Source organism: Melampsora larici-populina (assembly GCF_000204055.1).
Source record: "Melampsora larici-populina 98AG31 unplaced genomic scaffold MELLAscaffold_35, whole genome shotgun sequence".
Taxonomy (NCBI): domain Eukaryota; kingdom Fungi; phylum Basidiomycota; class Pucciniomycetes; order Pucciniales; family Melampsoraceae; genus Melampsora; species Melampsora laricis-populina.
The window spans coordinates 210,443-228,333 of NW_006768799.1; the positions used below are offsets into that span (position 1 = coordinate 210,443).

General features: G+C 41.3%; 3 protein-coding genes across 3 annotated transcripts; 1 reads left to right on the forward strand and 2 right to left on the reverse strand.

The window, feature by feature from the left end:
- Positions 1–5,448: 5,448 nt before the first annotated feature.
- On the reverse strand, positions 5,449–6,168 carry MELLADRAFT_72547 (uncharacterized protein; the record flags this gene model as incomplete). The annotated part of the gene is made up of 1 exon (XM_007413277.1): positions 5,449–6,168. The coding sequence occupies one exon, from the start codon at positions 6,135–6,137 to the stop codon at positions 5,568–5,570; it is 570 nt and encodes a 189-aa protein (XP_007413339.1).
- Positions 6,169–10,736: 4,568 nt separating this feature from the next.
- On the reverse strand, positions 10,737–13,365 carry MELLADRAFT_78546 (uncharacterized protein; the record flags this gene model as incomplete). Its single annotated transcript, XM_007413276.1, has 5 exons — positions 10,737–11,261; positions 11,341–11,637; positions 11,745–11,939; positions 12,177–12,381; positions 12,475–13,365. 5 exons carry the CDS (start codon positions 13,348–13,350, stop codon positions 11,173–11,175), a joined length of 1,662 nt encoding a protein of 553 aa, XP_007413338.1.
- A 1,158-nt stretch (positions 13,366–14,523) lies between these two features.
- On the forward strand, positions 14,524–15,608 carry MELLADRAFT_109201 (uncharacterized protein; the record flags this gene model as incomplete). Its single annotated transcript, XM_007413129.1, has 2 exons — positions 14,524–14,746; positions 14,857–15,608. The coding sequence occupies 2 exons, from the start codon at positions 14,524–14,526 to the stop codon at positions 15,606–15,608; spliced, it is 975 nt and encodes a 324-aa protein (XP_007413191.1).
- Between the last annotated feature and the right edge of the window lie 2,283 nt (positions 15,609–17,891).

Genomic DNA, 17,891 nt, shown 5'->3' on the forward strand with positions numbered 1-17,891 from the left:
TTGTAATCTCCCCAGATATAATGTATAGAGGACATGTATCTTTGTGTCTTTGTTTTAAATTACAGTTGATCCAGATTGGCTTGACCAATCGAAAAAATCAAAAGTTTTTTTGAGAGTGATACAGGCCAAATACAGGCTTGATTTTAAGCATATGCTACAATCGAAGCATGGGATTTGGAATATCTCTTGACCGTCGAAACCGGTCAAGAGCTGTCTACATACCACACCACCATCACCACCACACCACCAACAAACCACTGTCACCTTCCTCGATGCCCAATGCCGTTCGTACTATACTCACCCCAAATCAAGGCTCTCGCTCTGTCCAAGCTCTTATTGGGTCAAAACACCCAATCAATCAACGAGCAACTGGTTACTGCGATCAAACCGAGAACCTTCTCAAGATGGAAGGCTCTCTACGATGAGACTCGAGCGGTTGTACGGGATCCTGCCACTTACGAACGACGAGGCCGACCAACTCTATACACTGACGAGGATCGAGACTTTATGGCCGAACTCATTGACGCCGATCCTACACTGTTTCTCGACGAGGTTCAAGCTGCCATGTACAATCACACGGATCTCGTGGCTTCTCGACAAACAATCTCCAACGATCTCAAGGACCGTCTTGCTCTTACCGTCCATAAAGTCTCTGCCGTCGATCCGATGCAATCACCAGCCCTTCGATCAGCCTATTCTGCTCGAATCTGTCGAATTCCACATGACTTTCTTGTTTTCCTTGGTAAGTTTTCCATTCTTCTTTCTTTCTCTTTGATTAAAGAAGCATGAGACTGATTTAAACTTGAATTTACTTCAACTTAACCTAGATGAATGTGGTTTACGAGCACAAGATGTGCAACGGAAGCACGTTCGGTCCAAGCGAGGCGAGCGACCGAGAGCGTTGAAGCGCAAACGCAACGGTCGTCACTACAGCATGCTGGCTGCAATATGCGAATTGGGTTTGCTAGCAGTCAACAGCAAGATCAATGCTTATACTCGAAATGAATTCGAAGCATTTCTTAAACACGTTCTTGTAAGTTTTTTCTCTTGCTTCAAAATCTGATCCACTTCAAGAAGCTGACTATACATCTATTGACTGTAGCTTCCTGTAATGCAACCTTACCCGAATCGGAATTCTGTCCTTGTAATGGACAATGCACCGATTCATCGCCGTGGCATCATTCAAGAGTTGTGTGACAGGGTGGGAGTTCTCTTGGTGTATCTACCACCGTACTCGCCGGATTTCAATCCAATCGAGCGGGTCTTCAAGGTGTTCAAGGACAAGCTTCGTCGGGAGGGGAAATTTGCAAATGCCATTAACAGGTTTCGATGTCTTCATAAGGCAATGAGTGATGTCTCAAGGGAGACTTTTATTACAAAACTGTATCAATTTTGTGGGTACAGAAGATGGAGCAATCGACTTCCATAACATCCTTTGTACATTATCAGATCCTCAAATATTTTTTAATTTTAAAAAAAATGTTCTACAGAAATCAAAAGGTCATTGAACCAATCTTTAACATTATCATGTGAGAAAAATACCTGCGAGATAAAAAAGTTCTCTTTGAGAAATGAGAAGGTCTTCAGAGGAAGTGCCAATTTATTGATTGTAATGTCACACTGATAAATGAAGCAACTTATTGATTGTACGCCTTTCATTGATAAATGAAGCAATTTTTCTTGTAAGAAATAACTCAGTTATCAACGCAAGTTCTCATAGACTTGATCAAGTCAAACTGGGGCTCATAGTGTTTATTCAAGCACTTTTTTATTCATTGACACAGACTTTTTTATTGCAGAGCTATCAAACAAAACACAAAAGGGATAATAATATTTTAATGTACAGTACTGTAGCTACAACACTTTCCAAACACACTCTTTGAGAGATCAGTCAGTACATTTTTTTTGTTGAGGAAGAAAACTTTAGACTGGGCAATGGTTTCTTCTTTTGAGATCAAGTCGATAGGAAGCCAATTTCGCATGGAGACGAAGGCGAGCTCCGAAGGGAAAACCAAGCTTTTTCATTTCGTCCACACTGAGTTCTTCAGACTCGAACATCTCAAAGTCGACAATGTCCAAATCTTTGACTATACCTCGAGTCGTGGAGTCGTCCTTGCTGATCGTACAGAAGTCGAGATAGTCTTCGATTTCCGGAAGTGGTCTTGGGAGTGTCATGTCAGTTTGAGCTTCAGGCGGTTGGTGGTTGGTGGTGTTGTTCAAGGCGAACAAACCATTGCCGACTGGAACCATCGTCGCAGAGCTCGTGGATTGAGAATTTGGTGCGGAGTATGCATGAGGGTTGATTGGTTGTTCAAGATCTTCCCAGACAAATTCAGGTCCGGTAGGTGGCTTGTGGACCGAGACTCCTGGAGTCTTATTCGCCTATTCCAAAGATATCGGTCAGTTTTGATTGATTGTGAATATTAACAAAAGAGAAACTTACCACAGCTTCGGCCCATAAGTCGAATGCGATAAAGGAGAGATGCATTCCTTGGCAAGGGTTCAATGGGTTGATCATTCCCATGCACTCCCTCCCATTGATCGAGCACTTTCCATACATGGTCATGAGCTTGGTATGTATAGACTGAACAGTCGGTTCGACACCAATTGACTGTTTGAGCAAAGTCGTTCATTAGTTTGAGTTCTTCAAGATCAAAGGAAAAAGATGAGACGTGGTACTTACTGCCATCTCTAACTGATCGTGTCGAGCGCGATCAATTGTGTCCGGATCAGCATGGGCCAATGCTTGATCGACTTGGAGTTGCTGCTCAGAGTTCAAAGTCAGTTGATCAAAAACGAGAAAATGGAAGCATGAAGAAGACAAGTCACTTACTTTCGAGTTGTTACGAGCCATTTTCTTTGGGTTTTCCATCATTATGCGGAAACCCATTTCTTTACCTTTACATTTCTTGCTGATCGCCATATTCTTGAATGCAGTAAAGATCAAATCGTTTTTGATCACCGGAGGCAAAGTTTTACCAAAGACGCCACCTTGAGTTACGTAAGCTTTGAAAGTGACCTGACGATCATTGTCAGCTTGCTTGAGTATTCGTCCGGTACCGTTTTTGTTGGTGTTGCACAGATCGAAAAGGGAATTCTTGATTTCAGTCAATGACACGCCATTGACTTGAACCATCACATCGATGGAGTCTTCAGTCTCGTAGTCGATGTAGTTTTGAGCCAAACCGTTTCGTCGCTCAGTATCAGTAAGTGGAATGGGTATATAAGCCCTAAAGAATAACTTGGCTTTTGATGGTTTTGATTCGTCGCTGGCAGCAAGGATTGACCCAGATTGGGGGAGCGGAGCGGCGATGAGACAGGGCGAATGAGTGAGATCCAGCTCAATGCGTGGAGCTAACTCAAGGACACGTCAGTTTGAATTTTTCGAACAGGCTCTATGAAAAGAAGAAAAACTTACTACGCTCTTCACCTCGAGCTTGGATATTGTATCCTCCATCGCCAAACCTTGGATCCAACTCGCTGGCATTCCAAAAATGAAGTTCCTCGGCGGCTTCAGATCCAGAATGTTGAGGAGTATTCAATACTGATGAGACACCGTTGATAGGTGGAAAGAAGTGAAAGTATTGGTTAGTTTCATTTAATCCAGAGAAATTCTAAAGAATAGAGAAAGAAAACTGACAATCATTGATATTGGCTTCCGCTTGAAGTCGGCAACGGAACTCACGAGGACCACCTTCTCCATAGGGATTGACATGGATCGACTCTGAATCGAGATATTGGCGTTGACCATTAACTCGAACAAGTTCCCAGTGGTGACCGTCCCTACAAACGAATAAACAGTAGTCAGAAAGAATGCAACAATGATGAGAGTCGAAATAATGAGAACAAAACTTACTTGTTCATGTAATAAGGACTGCCACCGCGGCCACGAGGAGGACTAAGACCTTCCTGTGGAGCCCTTCTTGCTCTTTTTTCAGCGCTAAGAAGAAAGAAGACAATCATTGGAAGTCAAGAAAGTCGGTTGATTGAGTGGTTGGAAGTTGAGAAGATGGATAGATTGATCGGGTTTAAATAAGAAACTCAGGTGAATCCGATGTGATTGAGGTTTGAATGAAAAAGGAAGTGATGTTGAAAGGGAAGGGGATTGGATATCGATTGAAATCAAAAAGGAAACGATATCAAAAAAGGAAATGAGATCGAATGTCAGTTGAAATCAAAAAGGAAACGATATCGAAAAGGAAAAGATATCAAACTTACGCTTCCTCGAGTGCCCTCGCGTCCTCGGCAAGTTGGAGTTGTCGCTTGCTTGGTCCTCTCGGCATGGTTGTGAAGGTTTGGACAGGGTATCGGGGTTTGACGGTGGTATTGAGGTTATTGTTGTTGGTGTGGTGGTGATGTGGTGTGGTATGTAGACCAGCTCTTGACCGGTTTCGACGGTCAAGAGATATTCCAAATCCCATGCTTCGATGGTAGCATATGCTTAGAATCAAGCCTGTATTTGGCCTGTATCACTCTCCAAAAAACTTTCGATTTTTTCGATTGGTCAAGCCAATCTGGATCAACTGTACCTATCAAGTCACTCTAGAAAGGGATAGAAAAGATAAAAAATTTGGAAAATCAAGTATAATATATACAAGTTTTTTTTCCTTTTTTGTTTTTTTGAGCATATCTCATCGGTATAGCTGGCAGACCCGGCTGGCCCGGTCTGTAGGGGAGGGGTTGGCCCCGGTCCGCCCAGATTTACTGGGCCGGGGCCGGGTCGGTGCATTACCCTTCAGGGACATTTGGTCCTTGATTGATAAACACAAGTTCCGGTTCCCCTCATCTGGTTTCCTGTCTTTGAGAAGGCTCATAGTGTGTTACATGTACATGATGTCAAGACTTGATCAAGGTCAGGGAAATGATATCACTGGTTTCTTTCTTTCTTCTGATATTCTCTCCCTTAAAAGTATGTGATTCATGACTCATACATACCTGATCAGTTTGCCACATTCTTGTGATCTCTTGCAGCTCCTATTTGTCTATCTGACTGACCAATGACCCTTTGAGCAAGGCTACAGAATGTAACAGACATCTCTCTTTAACTGATTTCTTTTCCATATTCACTTGGACTCAATGCCAATTTAAGAGATCCCAGGCTTCTCGCACTTTTCAAGCAACCCTTTGTGGTAAGCGAAAGGTAAGGTGGCTTGCAAATCTACATTCAAGGATAAACTGAAGTAGAAAAACTTGACCACAGAATGGCCTGTGAAGGATCAATCAGGCACTAAAAATATATACTATACAAATGTATGACCCTGAGGGACATAGTTTTCTGATTTGTTCTCTGGTTTTGAAACTTGGAAATTTCAACTTTGTCAAAGTGTGTTTTGCACACATTCAGTTTTCCTCAATTCCAAGTGGATAATTGGGAAGAAGTAGACCTAATGCTCCTCGAGACAAAATTGGTTCTAACCTTTGAAAAACATCTGTGGGAGGAGTGTTCTTGCATCTAAAGATGTTATATTGATCAACTTGAAGGAAAGGGGATATTGATACAAAGGAGACTTTGAAATAAGTTTTGACTTTCTGGAAGTAAAGTGATGTACATACTACTATACAGCTGTTTAATGAGGATAAGGATAGTTTTCTAATTGATCATCAATGGAAGAACGTGTTGTTACATGCCATGTGTCGTCCTTTTCCTCTTCATGAAAAACCCTGAATTCAATTCCTCGAGATTCACAGAAAATATTTAACGAAGACAGAATAGGCTCTAAAGATATATTTATAAGATTACACTGAAAGTTTATACGTAAATTCAATACCTTAAGTTTGGGAAATAATTTCGCGTTTGGATCGAACAGAAAACTATCTTCTCTGAGATGGAGGAGAGTAAGATCGGGGTGGTCTTTACACCCATTCCAGCATTGTATAGAATGAAAATCAAAGCAGAATCGTATCGTTAGGTGTGTTAAAGCCGGTAGAGAAAATTGATCGAATTCAATAGAGCTATAGACATCAGCAAATTCGACTTCCAGATGAGTCAAGTTACTTTGAATCTTGAGCTGGAGTAGTCGAGGAGGGACTGGTTGATATCCAGTGCAGCTACGGCAGATATACACACGCCTTAGGACAAGATGTTCAAGATGTTCGAGATTATATAGACAGCCAAGAAGACGGCCAAGATCCTTCATGTTGTCCACTATGATATTCTTAAGCTCGAGTGATTCAAGAAGTTGAAGATGTTTGAGAGGCTCTTGAAAGCACCTTGCGTAGATACGTGAAAATAAAGGGCCTCGAATTTGGAGATGTTGAAGATGTCCGAGTTCAGAGAACAGTGAATCAAGATTGCAACATAAGTTATCCAGTCGTTCTTTTGTGTGACGGCCCCACTCTGGAACTCCAAGATAGAGTGTGGTAAGGTTTTCACAATGAGACAGCACTTTGATTAAATTCTCTTGACACAGACCAAAAGCTGTGCGTATCGAATGGTGCGGTCTGTATGCACGGTTTCCTCCGTCATTGAAAACAGCTAGATTGTCAGAATGAATCTGATCGACTTGCCAATACTCTTTATCTTCTTTTATAAACTTGATTTGCTTTATATCAAAAGATCGAAGTGAATAGCGATGTGATTTTTTGTTTCTGATGGCTTCATTGATTGAAATTGATTCCCGAGGTGTCTGGAGCCATTCCGAGCGCAATAACACATCTAGTACCTGTACGTGAGATCCGTGTTTTGGTAAGATGTCGCTGATCCAAAAGGACATTGGTGCAGATAATACCGAAGGAAAGCTGAGAGACTAGGTAGAAACAGACAAGTTCGGTATCATATCCTGATCAATACTCATCCAGCATGTCCTATCTTGGTAGCTATACTGAGTCAAAGTTTGCTCACATTCCATATCATAGGTTGACTGAGATGATAAATTTTTCGATTCACAACTGAAAACGCTTGAAAATCGGTCAAGAGGGGTGATTCCGGCTTATGCTGATAGATCCATAATCTCGACTGCTTTCCGAATAAGAGAGGATGTCCTTGCCGAACCTTCGTGCATAGATGTTCTTTAAGATCACTAGGGTCATCGATAAGATGTTTCATGATCTGAAGAAGCAGTTCGTTCGGTAGTCGACATAACATATCTGGATGAGTCTGTGGCGATTTTTTGGTCCGAGGAAGTCGAGCTTTTGCTTTTCTTGGGTTTTTCATTTTGATCGATGGTGCTGATCGACGGGTTGTCGATTGGTCACAGTTGATAATAAGAGTTTGATTCAGTCAAATGTGGGGAAGGAATCGTAATTCGTCAAATTTGACAAATTTGACCTTCCAGACCCCCAAAAAGGTCCGCTGACCAAGTGCCGACCCTGGCCGACCCTCTCGGCCAAATCATCAGATTCTCCTTTGCCTTCTCAGAGCATCCACAGTGGTGGGCTCCAAATCGGGGCTATCGCCAAATTTGGTGACTGAGCCCCGATTTTTTGGTGCAATGGCAGTCCCCATCGCCAAATTTTTTTGTAGCCGGCTTCAAATTTCGAGCTTTGGGCTATTACTTTTTCTAAAATGAATGGCACCCCTGGCCCGAGAAAAAAAAAGTTTCCAGTTGCCGCAGTTGCCGCAGTCACCGCAGCTGCTGTGATGAATTTTTTTTTGCTTGAGAATGATCCATCACTCCTGATTTGAATTTCCTTCTCTAGCTCTTGTTCTTTGTACAATCAAAATCAACCATGAGCGAAAACCAACATCTGGATCCAATCTTTCTCGGTATCAGCCAAACCAACAAGAACAAAAGATTGTCTTCTAGATCTGAATCATCTGGACCAGAAGTCTTAGCAGATTTGACTAATGGGGTATGTCTCACTTTCTGTATCTATTCTTTTTTCTTATATCTAGACTGACTCGCCTCAAAATTTCAAAGGTCAATTGTGCTTCAAAGACCAAGGGCAACTCTGAAAATCGTGCAGCAGAAGATGAAGATGGCCCCTTCAAGTTCAACTTTAACTGTGATTTCTACGTGCCCAACAAGCAAAACAAGTCTGGGTTTCACCAAATCACCTGCTCCAACTGTACGATTGAATGGGATTCGAACAATTTCAATTTAGATGAACTCAGGTTAAAATGCGCTGAACTTGCCAAAAGTGACAACACAGGGGCGCACATCAAGTCTGTACTCAACAAGGTAATTTTCGATGAGGAGAGTGGGGGGGTTTGGACTCTATACATTGCTTCAAACCACAGCTTTCCAAAGACAAACAGGAACCGCAAAGTGTTAGATCACAGCAATTTTCAATCGTGGGTTGAAGAGGCACATGCAAGTTATCCTAAAAATAAGGCTGGGATTTCATTTGTAGCTCCGCATCCGAGCAAGCTCAAGGCACGAGCCGAGGCGGTGAGTACAGTGTCCAATTTATCCCTGGATTTGATGCAGCTGACATCCTTACCTTGCAGGCTGCCCAAACTGATGCTGTGATAGCGCATGCCGAACAACAGGAAAAGCGTCAGGCATTGAGGCCATCAGATAACTTTGAATCTGATCCTGAGGTGAGTCTGTAACCATCTTCATTCTCCAACTAAGCCCACGCATACCAATCTCAAAGTGTGTGTAAACACATAGAATCTACACTTTTGAAGTCCGAACGACTGCATCCGGATTGATTTGGGGCCCCACCAAATTTGAATTCGTGCGATTTGGAGCCCCGATTTGGAGCCCACCACTGTGGATGCTCTCACCGACTTTTATCATAGACTTCAGCCTTAAAAAGATTTGTACACTTATGGCGTTCAAACATGCGCAAGAAATTTGCAAGTTGCAAGAAAGTTCTGTGCAAGTTCTTTTAAACATCTTGCATAGAACTTCCACAAAACTTGCAGACTTAAGAAAGTTATGTGTGAACCTAGGCTTCCCCGCTTCGAGGACTCAGTTTGCCCTTGATGAGATACATACAGCAGGGGGTTGTGAAAAAATTAATTAAGCAAGATCCGTGCAAGAAATTGGTTTTGCAAATTTCTTGCACATGTTTGAACGCCATAACTTTCATTCTTATCTGCAGGACCAGGACCAAGGAGAACGGCCGCGGAACAAAGAACAAATTGCCACGAGATGGAAAGAACCAAATTGATCAAAAGAAGAAAAATCGCTGATAAGTACTCACATAACTGGGTTCGATTGAAAAATATCAGAAACAGCGTACTGCTTAACCTCGTTACGGAGTTTGTCGGGCAATAACCGGCGAGGCAGTCTTTAACATCCTTTTACATCCTTAAACCGCTGATAAGTACTCACGTAACTGGGTTCGATTGAAAAATATCAGAAACAGCATACTGCTTAATCTCGTTACGGAGTTCGGCGGGTAATAACCGGCGAGGCAGTTCAATAAAAGCTCAACCTTGTTGTCTTTTAAAAAGGAAAAATCCACCAAACTCCCAGATAATTGGGACGTTTAAAAGGAAAAAACCCACCAAGCTCCCAAAAAATTGGGGCGTGCTTGCACACAAGGGAAAAAAGCATTATGGTAAAAAAAAACAGATTAAAGAATCTGATCATCAACTGGCAACGACACTCTTTGTTCCAACGAGATGGCCAAATTCTCCAAGGTGTACTGGTCCTTTTCAATTTAACTTGTTTAGCTAGTGTTTCATGCAATAAAGCCCAATGCACTTAAAAAGAAAAAAAAATAGACTTCAGCGGAGTACTTAAAGAGAACGATAGTTGGACTTGTTCAAGTATGATAAACTCTAAGATCAAGACAATAATGGGATTAATAAAAAGACAAGCAGCATTTATCAGATATGCAGAACCTTTTTAGATTTTTATAAATTTAATTTGTTTGGATTGAACAAAGTCATGATGAGTTTAACAAAGTCAGAGAAGAGAAAGATATCATAGAAGAAACCCAAAGTTAGATGAAAGTGAATCATATCAAATCAATTGTAATGTATCATATTGAACCGGTCAGTGGAGGGTGTATTAGGGTGAGATCCCGCCGTGTTTGTGCCAATTGAAACTGAAGGATCTTGAACCGAGTTTGAAGTCGGAGTTGGTGTGGGTGTGACTGGTTTGTGGAAGGATTCGTGCGTTGAGCTGGCAAGGAAGGGGAAGTGTTAGTTGAGTCCATATTGAACTCAATTTTTTTTAAGAAACAGGTGGTCAGCTCATGCCGATTTCAACCCATGTGAAAATACCCATGAAAAAAACCCATAAAAAAGTTGGGTTGTCATGGGTTTTTTTCATGGGTTTTCATGTTGGGTTGTAGGTTTGTACACCGCTATTGATTTTCTTGGACAGCAAAATCTTCAGAGCAAAGAAATGAACAACTTTTATAGAACAAAATTCACTGATCAAATAAGAGTCCTCTTGCAAGAGAAACACAAATGCAATCATTGGGGTCAGCTGTCAATTTTATTTCAAAACTACAGTTGTTGCTTGTAACCAAATTTCAACTTCAAAAACTTCTTGTCCTTCTTGGGAATTCTCACAGTGATATACAAGAAATATGAACAGGCATATTTGAAGGCAATGACATGGGTGGCCACAGTTAAAATGGGCACACAGGTTGATTGAGAGGATGTGAGAGTTTAGGTTTTGGAAAACCTTCCTACCAAACTGAAATTTGCCACCCCTGCTGGCCCACCAAGACCAGCGGATAAGTCATACGTCACTTCACAGACATCCAAGCTTGCAAGGAAAAATTGTCTGACTAGAGGGACTTGGTTAACTTGGGGCACCTTTCACAAAACAAATGTACCACCTCAAGTATCCTAGATGTCTTTTTTGTTGGTCCAAGAGGAGTCTTGTGAATCAGTGCTATGTAGTTATTGAATAAAGCGCACACATGGACTGAGGCACAAGATTGTGATACACCATATGTCAAAACATAGAAAACAGCGCATCCTACCTGAAAGGGTTATATTATGAGACAAGAAATTTCCAGAAAATAGACGGAGAAGGATGATCTTGAGAATGGTGATCAAGGTGAACAGATTAATGATGAAACCTTGGATCTCAATCCCTCATACTCACAAACTCTTGAAACTTGATGTTACTATTGATACATATCATATTGACACTTCCAAGTCTGGATGTTGAGTAGCAATACTGGACGAACATTTGCAAATTTAGTACATTGTAGATCTTCAAACCCTCAAATCATCATGAGATCGTTGACATCATCCTGAACTTTCCAAAACATCTACGTACAGTCAACGATGTGCCCCTGAGATTTCTAATCCATTCAACCCCTACTCTTTTGTTTTGGCAACTTCACAAGCTTGAATTCTCGAACCAATAGATTGAAGACAGATCCAAAGAATAAAGCCATCACTGTTTTTCAGGTCCCAACATAGATGTCAATATTGAAGTTGAACTTGTCCGTCACTTTTGAATACAGAAAAACGCGCACCAGTGGAAGTAACAATGATCACATTATAAGGCATCGAGAAATCAGGCGTAGCTAGATAAATCAAACCAGCCGTAGTCCAAAATCTTTCACCAGTCTTAGAGATCAGTAAAACTGCCGGAGGCAGGTCAAATCCACGATTGGCATCTGATGCATATTCAGTGTAAAGTAATAAGGACTTGGTGTACTCAAAGTCAATCCTTACACAACTCTTAGGTGGTAATCTCAGGGTCAAGGATAGAGTCAGTGGACGTTGTCGTGCTCGTGATGGTGTGATGTGTTTTTTGATCACGATTTGATCTGTGTAGGTCAGAAAAATATGAGTTGCGAAGGTGCGCTTAGTCAGACATAGATTTAATAATACCAAACCTCACTTCTCCCGCAGATCTGAGAGGTTTATTACTTACCTGCTTTCTTTTCGTCGATTGTGGTAGTGAGTGTATGAATGTAAGCATTGATCCACCAAGGTAATTGCTCAATATAAACAGCCTCGATAGCTTGATTGGCATTATTCCTGATCTCGACTCCTAATCGCCCATCTGCTTGACCTGCACCGGACCAAAATCGCTCAATTGAGACTAATGAAGGAGCATAGCTTGAAGCTGTCAAACGCCGAATCAATTGTTAGATTCCACAGACATGGTGAAAGCGTGGTCGTTCACATACGGTAAACCAAATGAGACTCAGATGGCCAATTCATCCCGATTTCCAGAGGCAAGACCGCTGCCTCAAGGCAAAAGCAAAAGCAAAGACAACACAAGCAGATAAGCAAATGAAAAAAATGTGGTCTGGGATAATTTCAAATCAGATGACCAGATGAGACTAAACCTGTGGTTTACCTTTCATCAAATCGAAGGAATGAAGACCATTGATCGGTAATCCATCAGCTTCAGCTCTCGGTTCAACAACTGCAGCAGGGTCATCAACGACAATGATTTTACTTGAACGAGCGACTGGGCAGACTCTTTCCACCGATCGATCAAAAGTAGACTTAAGGGACCAATCTAATTCAAGACAAATCACAGAAGCACGGAGATGAGGTTCCTAAAATAGAGTTATCTGAAAGTTTGACTGCCTTTTTCAGACGTAGCCCTCACCTCGTTTTCCTTGCCCACCGGCGCTTTTATCACGCCTTACAGGATCTAAAACAGATTCGATGATCAATTCTAATTGCATCCCTGCTTGTCCATCTCCTGTACCCTTTCTAAGCTCTACCGCAATTGATTGCCAATGTGCTTCAAAAAGTCTATGAGGATTTATGAGCATGGATAAACCAGCGTGGCCTTTACAGGGCAATAATCGCAAGACAGGTGACAGGTTTTCAGTACATGGTTGCTCTAGCGGCAGTAATCCATGAAAAAGTTCGGCTTCAATCTCCTCTCCAGTATCAGTCCTAAAACGTTCCTGATTTCGCCTTGGGAATAGTGATGGAGGTGGCCGAGTGATGTGAGCCGGTTGAGAAAGCTGACCAAGAGAGGCGCAGAATAAACCAGCCAATGTATTCGTTAACCCTGCCCAATTATTATCAATACTGCTTGCATGTTGCATGTCATGGTTCAATTCGTTGAAGCTTGATGCTTTGGGTTCTGGTCGATCAAGCCAAGCCCAAACCTGAGCGCCTCGTGGTTTACGATCAATGGGGTGAGCGACAGAGGTCGGTTTCGCCCACCTGGTATCGTCCCACCTGCCTCTACTTAGTGAGAGGCCAAATTCAGCGATTGAAAATTGATGGATAAGCTCTGAGAATGAAGGTGGAATCAGATCCGATTCTCTAAGTCGGATGTTGGATTGGGTGAAGGTATCGTTAATCACCGAAAGCAGGTGGGCAGGTGTAGTTGGAAGTGATGATTGGAGGCTGAAGTTGAAACGGGCGTGTAGTTTGCCATCAGGCAGAGGCCGAAGGAGCAGTGTCTCGTCGTACACGTCAGGGCTTGATGAAATGAGACAGAAGGCTAATCTGGAGAATGCTAATGATCCTAAGAACTTGCTGGTTTGAAGGTTTGAGATGCGCATCGAGGCCTGATAGTTATAAGGTGAAGAAAATGCTGAGCTCGATCAATCCCAAAGGTTTCCAAAACATAAATCCAAACTACAGTTAGGGAAGTAGAAATGCATTTATCAAACTACGTTTACAGTGATCTCGCTTAAAAATGAGTCAGGTTTGCAGACATCAAGACAGCTAGGCTGATAAGCCCCTCTTCCGACGCGGCCACGTCCTCACAATTTTGCTTAAGATTCCTTTTTGAGGGCTATGAACCCACATTGACATGCAGGGAAATAAATGCCACCACAACACTACTTAGAAGCTTATGGTTACTGGTATCAGAGAAACATAGCTTGAGTTCTAAGCTTATCAAAGTCCCTTACTTCTTGTCACAAACTCCAATGCACAGCAAGGGACTTCACCAAAACTTACAGAAACTTATCGCTCAGAGTAGAGGGTTTGGCAGGAAGCTTTCCTGTGACCCATTTAGAGAATTCCATACTGAAGATCTTTACATGAAGCAAAGAGAAAAAGTGTGCACCAATCCCCTGCGCAGGGTTTATGCTCATTCTTTTAAAGGATTCAATCCCCTGTTGTTTAAAATGTGGTTCAAAGATTGATCCTTAAAGGCAGATTTGTGCTCAAGGAGGACATCACATGCGTGATTGACCGTAAACTCTCAATCTTTGAGATTATTTTTAGGCAAGAGGGAGCTAGCTTTCTTGGAAAAGAATGGTGTACATTATGCGCAAGAGCAAAGTGCACATTTTCTCTCAATAGACCATGTAGTAATCTCTGGTAGTGGCATGTGTAGTCTAGATGGACATGAAGGAAGCTCCTGCAAAAGACTTGACTTTGAGCAATGGGTTTATGCAAGTTTATTGCAAGTCCCTTGCTACCCATCAAAGTGTGCAATAAGCAGTAATGGAGTTTGGTAAATTTACTTGAGTTCTGAGGCAGTGGGAAAAATTGAGGATGGATCAGCCTTGATGCACGCGATGAGCTCAATCTGACTGCCATTGACTGACGGAAATCCCAGAGGGGAAAAATGTTAAGCCAAAAAATTAGGCAGCTCAAATTGTAATTCAGTGCAAAAACTCTATTGAGATTCGAGAAGTTTAAAACAAGTATTTTACTGCCAGCTGTAGGTAAAAAATTTTGTGGTGGTCCCATACAATTTTGAGCAATCAGTGTCCTTCATGATGATCATACCCACAAGTTCATTTCAACCTTTACCTGAAAACAAGCAATCAGATGACGATACGACGATCACTCTACCTATCTGTCTACTCACATCAGCTAACCTCAAGGAGATTTGTAAGAGATTAAGATTAGATCAAACTGGTTCAAGGGTAGCTTGTCTCGATCGAATCAAAACCAAGTTGAGCGAATCAAATGCGATTGGTGAATGTCTTTCTGCTTATCGTAAGATGTGGGGATCTCAATATTCATCTGAGTTGAGATCTCCTTCATATCCTAGATAGTGAAACTTACTTCAATTCTTGACCAATTTGATTTCTATCTCGATCACACAGGTTCAGATACTAGCGTGATACGTACGGATAACAGGAAGCATGAAGTTGTTAAGACTCCACGAGTCGTACCATCAGACAAAAACTCCCGAGTTCCGCCCAAAAAACGCCCGCGTCAGTCTACCGGCACAAATATCACATACGAAATACATCCTGTGATCAAACCACTTCCTTCCACCCGTCAATTCGTGATCACTTGCGAAGACTTAGACAAACTCGTTGGGTACACACCTGATAAAGACTCAAATCTGATCACAGTCTTTGACCTGCATCAAATCCGCGAAGCTTTTTCTATCAGACCATCATTCAATGATCATACACAGTTAGGAACTCCAGTAAAACTTCCAGGTTCTAATCAACTAGAATATCAAAACCATTTAAAACAAGTAGATATTAGAAGTGTGCAAGTTTGTGATCCTCAATCTTTACTCAAAACCCGATCAGGCCCCTACAAATTTCGATCTCATGCAATCCGTTTACGATCAGCTTCTCATCGTCATCGTCGAATGAAATCTTTACCAGCCAGAATCGAAGAAAACGAGATACTATCAACGGCTTGGTGGTACATATTATCAGCTTCAGAAAGTTTAAGTAAAGATAAATTAGAATTCCTTCAAGTTTTAACAATATCTATTGATTTGAATGGTGAACCTAGGAATGAAAATCCAATCTCTTATTTTCTCTGTGATCCTGCTCAAATCAATGATCAAGAAACTATTGAAATGTTAGATACAGTAATGAGTGATTTGTTTTAGTTTTTTTCTTCGGTAGTCTCTTTTCTTAATCCTTCTATGGTTTTCATTCATTTTTTCAAGTTTGAGTGTGTGATTTTCGATTTTCGAGTTTTGTGTTATTATCTCTGAACTTATCTTTTCAAACCAGACTTTGGAGAATTGTCAAATTACTCCGTTTGGGTCATTTTAATCTAATAGTAGGGTTCCATTCCTTTGCTTTAATCTATGGCTCACATAATAGCGGTTGAGAGTTCAAGCGCTACCTTGCTCACTATCAGAATTAGGAAGCTATGTTTGGTTTTGACTTTTAATGTTGGTTTCTTTGAATGCCAAGCTTTGTCTTATCATATCCTGACTAATATCAAACCTGCCTTTTCTCCACTTTTACTCGGCCAAGACCCCATATAAATGGTCTCTAAGTTGAACAAGGCTGTCTTGACCCAACTTCACAGTTCAAGTATTATGTTCACATAAACTGCTTCAATTGATGTTCAATGGGGTCTTCAACATCATTACACACGTCATCATCTTCTGATTTCTGTGGTACAACTATAACTCTCTCCTTAATCTTTGGTTTGCAAACTTGTGAGTCGATGTGCTGGGATCCTGGTGAATTCTTCCTGAACAATATCAGATTAAGAGGCCTTGTGTGTGATGAAAAATTTGGGTATTCCATGTGTTCAAACTAACCCATCAAGGCATTGTACAAATCACAGTGAAAGCTAGCTTTGATGGATGATATATGGGTTTGACAGGGAAATATCAATATGATTGTGTTTTATGTCTCAATCATGATTTTCTTTTCAAAAGCAAAGAATTGCTTGTTTGCATATTGCACTATCCAAACAAGTCATGTGTAGGAGACTGGTATACAAGCTTAGCACAGTTATCTAGTCAGTTCTCAGAGTCAGAGAGCCCTTTTGATTGTTACACAATAGATAGCCATGCACTTTTTGGTATTACTACCTTTTTGTGATTTTGGTTCAAAAGGGTAACAGTGACAATAGTGGGGTTCAAGTTGGAAAAATGCCTAAAATACAACTGTCCCTGTATCAAAATTCTACTTGAATTTTTGAGATTTTGAAAACACTATCAGAAATCTCCACCTGAGAAGCACAATACTAGCATTTTATTTTTCAAAAAAATGTATTTTGTAGGGCTGGGAGGGCAAAATGCATAAAATTTTAGACACTTTTTTGGCCAACTTGGCTGACAATATAGTTTGCTTACACATTCCAAATCTAAGGTGGAAGGAAAGGGCCTTAGGAATTGTATGTTCTGTCAGGGTGTTTACTATTTGCAACTCATCTCTTATTGAGTACCTACAAATGCAGGGAATTGAGCAACAGTGACAGTTCAGTTCCACATACTCATCCTCAATCTAAGGTGGAAGGTAGGGAAAAATGGTCTCTGTGAGCAGTAAATAGACCCCTGGATGGGAACATGAGTCTTAGGGATCAAGATGTTGGTGCAGGGTTTTGCACTGATGGTGTGCTGGCTTCCCACAAATGAAGCCCTCCAGAATCTGTGCCATGGCTGGTGGTGTACCAGTGCACTGATACTTACAAAAAAGGCACTTTTTTCCTTCAAGACTTACAAGGATGAATGGAGGCTGTTTGTTCTTTGATTGTAATCAAAAGAAGAGGTATGTATCAAGATGAATCTAGAAGTCATGGTTCATTCAGCATCTACATCCTCAATTACAAGAGCTTTGAAACCAAGACTGTTGAGATCAACAACATCACCTGCCTTGAATTGGTTCAAATCAAACATCTTGTCAATCAACCCATCAAAACTTTCATCAATGAGGACATTGATGTCAGTTATTTCTGCAGAGTAAGCCCCTGCTTCAAAGATCCACCATGGGGTACCATTGCTATTTGTCTTTTTGAGCAACTTTTGATTGTTGGACATGATATAGTGATTGAAGCTGATGATGTTCCTGGATCCAGAGTTGATGAATGAGCCAAAAATCATTTGTTGTAAGTTTTTGGTAGCTAGCTTCCACCAAGATCTAACCTGGGCCTACAGCCCTTTTTGGAAATCCTGCTGGTGTGCCATTGCACCAGCAGGCCTTATGCCAACACCTTAACCCAGGGACCAGATTCCCCTCTGCTACTGTTAAACAGCGCCATGAATATTTCTTTAGTAGCCGTTGTGATATATGTAGTCAATTTTTAGGAATATGTGTCTCAATCTGAACAAAGTTACAGAATGTATTACATGTGATTTGCATATCTAGATGAGCAGATAACTGAGCTGAGCTATATGTACCTGATAGCTAAGAATTTGCTCAGATGTTTG